Consider the following 9,531-nt stretch of genomic DNA (forward strand, 5'->3'; position numbering starts at 1 on the left):
AGGCATCAGAGGAAAAAGTTAGAGTATCTCATATTATAGAAAAGATGATAGAATTGTGTCTTAGATAGTTTGGAAATACGTGAAGGAGATGGTAAAAATCCCAGTAAGGAAAGTAGATAAAATAGAGATTATTCCAGTTCCTAAAAAAAAAAAGAGGCCAAAAATCCATAGGTGAAAATATTAGGAAAAATTTAGGGATCAATGTTTTATCAAAAAATATAATCTATAATAGAGAATTATGACATTATTCAATTCGTGTAGTTAATATCACTTAGTGAGATTAAAGCTTAGTTATTGTTGCTATTAAAGATTAAGATTTAAGTTTCGTTGACAATGTCATTAAAATTATGAATTCCATTCACATGAAAATTGGAAACTTCATCCATTTTATACTAGGCAGATATCACAATTAACAACGGTCATTCAACTGCACTTGCTAAAACAATGCTATTAAAAATGAGGTTGAAGATAATCAACATCGCTCATTAAAGCAAACATAGTTACATTAAATAAGCGGATATAACTTCAACAATGCAGACGTGAATGAACGTTGTTGAATTAGCGTTGACTTGAATGAGTGTTGTTTAATAGCTCACCTTTAAGCAAGTGGTGTTATTTTACATCTATTCAACAACACAAGATTGAGAGAGCTGTTGAATATGACATAGTAACAACACTTTCTTAAATGAGCGTTGTTGATATGATGATGCTTAAGCATCAAAAGTTGCGTAAAGGAGCGTTGTTCAAAATGACATATAAATAGTGCTATCTTGATGGAGCTTTGTTGAAGATGTCATATCATTAACAACACTTTCTTAAATGTGCGTTGTTGATTGGATACGATATTTAAATTAAGGGATGAATGAGTTTAGATGGATTTGGATATGAATGTTAATTGATGGATTTGGATATGAATGCTAATGGATTGATGAAAACTCATCCATCAATACATATAAACTCATTTAAATTATATTTTAAGTTATTCAATTCATCCATATTCAATGGATTGCAATCCATCCAATTCATCAATGGCTCATTTTTCATGGATTTGGATGGATGGATATCCAATCCATTTATTTTTTTATTGGAACTAAAAACATTATTGAAGAAAATCATTATTTTAAAAACTACTATCTCAAAAAAACATTTTAAAAACTACTATATCAGACAGACTCTACCCGTAAGAAGGTGGTTTTCACTATAAGGAACTTGAGGTTCGCTTTCGCACAACCAAATCTTTCCATCCAAATTTTGTGGTCTGCTTTGATTTTTCCTAAAATCTTATATGGATAACAACTTAAAGTACACTTTTAGGGGACAATTTGTAACACAATTTATGGCATACGTAGAAAATTACAAAATTGATCATATTGTTGTGGTTTTGGCCCTAGCAAAGATAAGGGAAACAAAATATATACTTCTATTGTAATAAGTGATAACCCATTAATTTCTATTCATTTTATATTGTTTTTTTCTTTCTAACTAACTAACCCCTTCTTCTTTTCTCTCTCTACTATGATAGCAATTCTACTTTATCTCTTCAAATGTATTCTATTGAGTAACACATCATCTTTCTTCTTGAAGAATAGTAATATTATTTTGAGCATTCATTTCAAAATTATTTGATAGTGAGAGAATTAGTTTAACATATGCTTTTTTTTTTATTAGCAAAAAATGGTGTTATTAAAATACACCAAAAAGTACAAAGTTAGTATATGGTTGAGAAAGTATGGAAAAATAAAACATAAAAGAATTATGAAGGGCACCATGATCTCATTGATTCAAAGCCGTGATTTCACATTCATGGATTATGCAATATGTTGAAGAGAGGGAGTGGTGGAGTTGAAGATAACTTCATTTCTAGATAACCAAATGGACCATATTGTAGCTAATCAAATGATGCTCCTGAGTTTTTCAGCATTTTCTATGCTTTGCCATGCCCATGTGCATTGTGAAATTGACTTTTGGATCTAGTGATAAAATGATGCAAATATCCATCCAGTTGCAAAGAAGTTGGCAAACTAAATACGTAAGTTGACAAGAAGAGAAAAGATGTTGAGAAGATTTTGGGTGCTTATTGTAGAAGATGCAAAAAAGGTCATCCTCCTTGGACAAGAGATATCCCCATCCTAAGCAAGGCTTCTATAGTTGGAAGTTTGCCATGGAAAAGTCTCCATACGAAGGTAGTGACCTTCAATGATGCTTTGGTTTGCCAAGGGAAATGAAGATGATGGTTGTCGTGATCCTATTGACGAACCTATTTGGCGAGAACCTTGTAAGTTGATCTGATTAAGTAATATTTGGATTTGCTATGAGGCCATTCCCATTAATCAGGTGAGTTTTCCTATAGCACAATTTGTTGAAATTCCTGCATAAGAGTAGTAACTAGTTCAAATTCATAAACAAAAGGTTGTCTTCTCCAACTTAAGTTCCAATCTCAGTTCACCTCAAACCATTTTCCTAACTCATTTAAGTGAGCATTCCAAGACAAACTAAGGTTACAAAGCCTCCTATACCTAGACAAAAGATTAGTAGACCCAAGAGCCATTTATCATGCCAAAATATTGTGGTTTTTCCATCCCCTAGTCTACGAACAACACCACTCCAAAACTAATGTGAATTGTCTTGACTCGTAATTTGAAGATTATCTAGATCCTTGGCCCAAGGTGATTTGTTTAGGGGAGAAAACCTCATCCCTGCCCCTAAAGGATTAGAATTGCCTTAACCATATTTAGACCTAAACACCATGCACCAAAGACTATCTCTCTGAGTAAGTAATTGTCAATTTCATTTCCCTAAAAGAGCTAAATTGAATAAGTGAATGCCTTTTACCCTAACCCTCCCTCAGATTTATCTTTACACATGTTTTCCTAATTGACCCAATTAATCTTCCTTTTGCGCTCAACTCCACCCCACAAGAAATCGAGTTGGATTTTTTGAATAGATTGGACAACAGTCAAAGGAGCTTTGTAGAAGGACAAGTAGTACATAAAAAGAGCAAATAAGACAACATTGATCAAGATGACAAGTCCACCAAAGAAGGTCTAATTCATTTTCCTTGAAGAAAGTTGAGATTGGAGTCTTTTAATAAGTAGTTTTCAAGTTTCACATCTTCTATGGTTTACGCCACGGAGATACCCAAATAATAAAAAGATTGGGACTAAACCATACTCGCAATAAGGCATACTTCCCTACACCACCAATATGACTTGATTACTGCTTTAGTGGTCTAGTGTGCTACCACAAGCACTATCTTTTACAAATGCAGCAAGTAGTGTTCAGGATTCTATTGATAATAACGTAGTAGACAAAATTGCTAGGATGGAATTCGAACCATGTGAGAACAACGTTTCTAAAACATACAGAGAATGGCCAGTTTGTTTATCGAAACACGGTACTCATTAATTTATAAAATTACATTCTTCAGAAATGAACTTTTATTTCGATTAAGTTACATAAGTATACAAGAAGAAAAATAAACTATGTACAATAATGTAAGAATTTTCAAATTATTAAAGTATCATTCACCATATTTATATTTTAGCCCTTATTAATTCTTATATGAAAATAATGACGGTGAACGATAACAATGTATTGACGGTATAAAAAACTTTATACCAACCCATGTGTGAAAATGATGTGTTGTCACTTGTCAGTACAATTTTGTTTAGATTTAGAAAGCTTTGTAAGTACTTTCATTCTCCAATTTATGTAGTCAAAAGAAAAGACCTAGCTTAGTAGTTCCTAATTACAACCAATAACTATAAAACAAAGCAGAAACTACAAAATCAGACCAGAAAATCCATTCACTTGATAAAAATGGAGGTCTTTACTCTTAGCAATGCTTCTAAACATAACCAGGCGTCAAAATACTACTACACTATTTTATACTAGTCACCAACCATAGATAGGATTTTCTACTAGTGGAGGTAAGAGATTAAGGTCCTTACTGTGCTGCAGGTCATAGTCACGTGTCCCAGGTATGGCTCCGGTACATACACGAAGGAAATTATTCCCAGTGAGACAGAAATGAGCAAATGCTAACCCTCCATCTACTAGTTCTGTCAGATTAGGCATCGAAACAGACTTATCGATGAGTTTTACGTTGTCTGTGCTTGACTTTGCAGCATCCTTCTCCTTGTTCATGATTTTGTCAAGCTCGGAATATTCCATAAATCTTTGAGTAGCAGCCTCCCAAGAAAGTTGATAGCTTTGTGCAGGTGTAAGAAGATGAGGCTCATTTTCTAAGGCTTCTTTTACTTTTGCCACAAATTCATTAGATGTCTTGTAAGTCAAACAATTCGGGAATGACCTGAAGAACTCATTTGATGGATGATCAGCACAAACTACAAACTTCCCCATTGCAAGTGCCTCAGCTGTTGCTGTGCAGAGCACGTCGCTAAGACTAGGATTTATGAATACTTTGTACCTTCAGGAAAGTAGATAAATGGTGTTAAAAAGGGAACCAAACTTAATACAAACATGTTCAGTATCAGCATGTGCTGTGACAAATGAACTAGTATCTTAAGAGTCGGTGAGGAGATATGTGTCTACATGTATGGAAAGAACAGTTTTCAACACTATTTTCCTTGGTACACAACCAAATCACTTTATGAAGAGGGGGAAGTAAACATTAAGCTCATGTTTTAATGGTGAAATTCAAAAGAATTGTTTTCTTCATTTATGTAGGTATGTTCTCTCACTTAATGGGAATTGGGTTTGGTTGTTGTTATGTTTAATAACAATTTGAGGATCTTTTCGAGTGAGTAATATTATAATACTACTTTTTTATAGCTAATATTTCAAATTATTCTTACCCATGTAGAGAATCATCTGCATGGTCTCTTCCTTTCTGAAAATTGAGATTCAAATCCAACCTTTTAGCCATACTCTGAACTTCATTAGCATCCTCTCCACTGCCAAATACATCCAAATTGAAGCCTTCAAGGTCACTTTTATGTTCTGCTAATAAATGGATCAATTCCTTATATCCCTTTGCCCATACCATCTTTCCCAAGAAATATGCCCCTTTTGTAAAGGTTTCCTGCCCAAGCTCCCTATCCAAAGCAACCTTTTTTCCAATTTTTAAGAGCTTCGGATTAACACCATGAACATTGCAAATTACAGACTTAGGTGTATTCTGAGTAGCAGCTGACAGACGAAGAACCTGAATATAAATCATAAATAACTTAATTCTTTTTTTCTAATTTTATACTTGCACGAATAATCTTATTCCATGACAAGTTCATAAATAAAAACCACCAAAAATACTTCTATTTAATTATCTCCCTAGTTTATGGAGACTGAAGACTAGCATACTAGGATGATAAATTTCATACCTTGTGGCAATAGGCTCTTGTAACCCAGTTATTAATGTGTTTCACAAGGAATGCCTGGAGGGCCCCATGTTTCTCCCTCTTGATGTATTCTAAGTAATTTGTGTGTATAATACCAACAACATGGTTGAATTTATCCGTCCAACGCTTACCATGATGATACCAATTCAAATGTTCTGGTTCTTCTAAAATAGCAATGTCAGCATCCTTGAATGGTATAAATTGAGAAGTATCACCAGCGGGTATTATACTTCGTCTTTCTTTTGAAAACTATTCACAAAACGGACAAAAGTGAGAATTCAATGTAATTTGATATGAAACCTGGTAAATCATAAATAACTTCATAAAAAACTACCTTGCCAGGATAAAAGGATATTTTGAAGTCTGCCCTAAAGCCAATCCTTTCCTCAAGCCAATTACGTATATAAAGTTCCTGTTCTTCTGGTGAACTAAAAGAGAGATTAATGGGATAAACTAACTCTTGATCTGAAGTACAAAGCCATGGAATCAACAAAGTCACTTTCTGCTTTTCAGATTGTGATAGATATGCAGCTCGAAATAGTGGGTTTATAGCAGTTCCTGTCATCCAAGGAAGACTAGCAGTTGTGACTATTGCAAAATGCCTTTCATTGCCTGACAGATCACGCTTTGCATGATTTTTCCATAGTGCACCATCATATCGGTGTCCAGTGCTCTGAAGAACACTTGCTATTCTCAAATCCAACTCTTCATTTATATTTCCTTTCCCGAGAATAGGAGATTCTTCCCCAGAAAGGGACTGAAGTAGAAGTTGGTTCTTACTTTTGCTATATAAGCTTTCCACTATCTTGTCACATATGTCTGCAATCACAGTTAGACAACTCATGAAATATGAGCAGATAAAGTGAACTGTACACATATATTTGATACGTCTTTCTTAAACTAAAAGGCTACGATTGAGAAGGTGAACTTGTAACCGCTCCTGCCTACTGACCAACAATGAGCCATCATATCAAAACACCTTACCATGTTACTACTTTGTCCTTGTCACACACATCACCATATCTAGTTCCATTGTATGTAACTATCTACACCGAAAGTCTTAAGAGTTCAACACTGTAGTGAAGTGAATGTATGAAAGAACCAGCTTAGTGATAAAAAATACCAGTGATCATACATATAAAATTGGAAATCATGGAACAAAATCCCAAAATAAATTTAGAATATTTAAGTACCTCTTCTGACTCCAAGTTGATACAAAAATGGACCAGATTGTCTAATAAAATAGGCCAGAAGTTCAGGTACATCCAATGGTGGCACTTCCTTCAACAACAAAAAATAGTAATTATGGTTCCAGATTCAAATCAAGGATGGTGCAGAGCATACAAGAATAAGTCCACAAGAAGATGAATGCCAATATGAAGAAGGAAATCCTTATTTTAAAACCAACTGTTGAACTGAAGTATCCAATCATAATTACCCTACCCAGATCCCAGTAGGTGGGAGCTACGTGTATTGGGCTGCTTTTTTTTTTATATAAGTTAAAACACAATCCAGCTACCATAAAAATTGAAACACCCAATTATTCTGGCATATAATTGAAGGAGTTATTTTAGCATGCATATTAAGCTAACATCCATGTTGTATTATGGGTAGTGGTGTAACTAAGAAAACTTAGAATCTTTATACAAAAGTGTATTATATTTGACCAAGCAAAATCACACAGATAATATAAAATAACGAATAAAGAACTAACCTTTGATTTTTGAGGCTCTTTGCACATTGATTTCTGCAAGAAAAAACATACACATTCTTACAATGAAATCTTTTTCATATGCAAAAACATATATATCAATCACATGACCAGATAAAAATATTAGTTACTACTATTAAAAAACATGGATTAGTGGATAACATGCTTGGGCTTCACAACTAATCCAATGTACAGAAAGGGAAACACAAACTAATTAGATTTTTGGTTCAATTTTGTGATTGTAATATTCTTTCAGTATAAAAATGAATTGGATAGGTATGCAAAGACAATATAAAGGATTTTTTACACCACTAATGCATGTCCACAATCCATGTGTTAACCATTGATTCTCAAATAAAAGTTATAAACAAATGCTGAATGATGCACTATGGTGTAAACCTTTTCTTCAAAAGAAAAAATGGCAATACTTTAATTGACCCATTATTCAAAACTCTAATGTCAAAGATGGATGCTGACATATCTTTGCATTGTACACTACATACAAAATTACAGCTGCAAAACCAGGCCATGAAACCATAACCGAAATTAAATTAAACAATTGATTTAAAAAGCTTATTAGCTTAATAAATGCATTAGAATGAGACCAAAAAATAACATATGATTTTGCTCTATTATATGGTTCATGTAAACAGTGGATACATACCAAGCTTGATTTCACTTTCTCAATGAACTCACTCTTCTTATCAAACTCTTTCAATCTCGTCTTCAACACTCGAATTGGCTTGCAATCCTTAAGATGCTGTTCTTCCTCATCCCCATTCCAATCCCCCCAAAAATCCCTAAAATTCAACCTCCTCCTCGAACCGCCCCTATCAAAATCCACAATTCCATCCACTTCCTCCACCTTGGACACGATCGCATCCCTTATCGCCGACAAGTCTACCCGAACCCTCGACCTCGACCTCCGCCACTTCTTCAAAACCTTCTTGCTGAAACCTCCCCTCCTCTCCCCCGTCAGCCTCGGCTTCAAATTCTTCACGAAGTCGATCTCCGCCGGCAGCGGCGGAGGGCGCGAGGAGGCGTAAGGAATAACGGAGAACGGCGGAGGAGGATAATTGAGGAAATTCTCGAAGTCGCGGTCAATGGAAGTGGCGAGTTTCTTGAACGAGTTAGCTCGGTCACGCATGAGTCGGAGATCAGAGTCGGCGGAGTCACGAACCTTGCGCCAGCCCATGGTGATGAAGGAGAAAGCGTTGGAGTTGGTGGGGTGTGTGGACATGGCGGGTTGTAACTGAATGCAGAGTGAAGAGTGAGGAATTAGGGAGAGAGTAGTGTGTGGTATAAGTCATAACATTGTGATAAGAGTGGTCGGAAGAAGAAGGTGATGAAGATGAGAATGAGTTGCTGATGGTATATTCCCATGTTTACTCGAATTCTGTGAAATATGCTCATTTCAACCAAACAAATTTTGATCTTTGTCTTGATTACCTCAATAAAACAAGATGAAGATAGAATAACATATTAATAAATAGAGCAATTTTAAAACAAATATATATTTTATAAGTTTTTATAAAATATTTTTTCTTTCTATTTACCTCTTAAATTTTGCTTTTGTCATATAAAATTGGTTCATATATAAAAATAATGTTAAACTACTACACATTTTTTTAGATTGTGTTTGAGAGTCTTATATTGAGAAGGAGACAGATGATAACTTTAGAAAATATCTCCTTGACTGATAGGTGTGTGAAAAAGATGAAAATGTTTTGAAGTTTTTTGGAGTGTTGCATCCCGATTTTTGTTTACGTGACCTTTTGGAGTCGCCAGTAGCTACAACATTTTTGCGGTTAAAATATAAGAAAACTCTTTTTATGCCTAATTTAGGATAAAATGACCTTTTGAATAAGAGTTCTAAGATTGGAAGTTCATTATGGATCGATGAAGGTATCATTCCACCGTCCCCTTGTAATAAAATCATAGCATAACTAATTGCATGAATTAAATATACCCTTGATTTATTTTATTAAAAATCAAATTGTTTAAACAAACATTTATTTTTTTATTTTTATGTCTCACAAGAATTAATTTTGGTCGAATGCATACACTTGATTAATTTGATTTGTTTGATTTAAAACTATAGTAAGAATTAAAGAAATAGTTTTCATATTTTTGTAAGAAAGTGAATTAATAGTGAATCATATGATTAAAGAATATTTAATTATTTTATGATAAATGGAATTAATAAAAAAAGACAACACTAGTCATAGACCGATTTCACACTTGAGGAAAAAACGATGCAATCCACACCGGACTATTCAAATTTCATAGATCAATTAAAATAATAAAACATTTTTATTTGATTGCTATCTTTTAATAAATGGAATCAATAATAAAGAGATGACATTAAAGACAAACATATATATTTTGATGATTCATAAGTTAAAGTTTTTCAAAAAATTTATAATTACATTCTTATTCATTTAAGAGAACCACTAATCTCTA

General features: G+C 33.9%; 1 protein-coding gene across 1 annotated transcript; it reads right to left on the reverse strand.

The window, feature by feature from the left end:
- LOC109336702 (digalactosyldiacylglycerol synthase 1, chloroplastic-like) lies at nucleotides 3,617–8,514 on the reverse strand. Its single transcript, XM_019573457.1, has 7 exons — nucleotides 7,733–8,514; nucleotides 7,072–7,104; nucleotides 6,551–6,638; nucleotides 5,692–6,176; nucleotides 5,340–5,606; nucleotides 4,818–5,167; nucleotides 3,617–4,429 (listed from the first exon to the last, which is right to left on the reverse strand). Exons 1-7 carry the CDS (start codon nucleotides 8,306–8,308, stop codon nucleotides 3,895–3,897), a joined length of 2,334 nt encoding a protein of 777 aa, XP_019429002.1. The 5' UTR covers nucleotides 8,309–8,514; the 3' UTR covers nucleotides 3,617–3,894.

This window comes from Lupinus angustifolius, chromosome LG20, assembly GCF_001865875.1.
Source record: "Lupinus angustifolius cultivar Tanjil chromosome LG20, LupAngTanjil_v1.0, whole genome shotgun sequence".
Classification (NCBI taxonomy): Eukaryota; Viridiplantae; Streptophyta; class Magnoliopsida; order Fabales; family Fabaceae; genus Lupinus; species Lupinus angustifolius.

Bases quoted from the DNA above. Each gene is read 5' to 3' on its own strand.
- LOC109336702 (XM_019573457.1), bottom strand. From the start codon at position 8,308: ATGTCCACACACCCCACCAACTCCAACGCTTTCTCCTTCATCACCATG. The intron at 5,607-5,691 runs GTAGTTTTTTAT...TTTTGTGAATAG, and splicing joins TATCCTTTTATCCTGGCAAG to TTTTCAAAAGAAAGACGAAG. The intron at 5,168-5,339 runs GTATGAAATTTA...ATTTATATTCAG, and splicing joins CAAGAGCCTATTGCCACAAG to GTTCTTCGTCTGTCAGCTGC.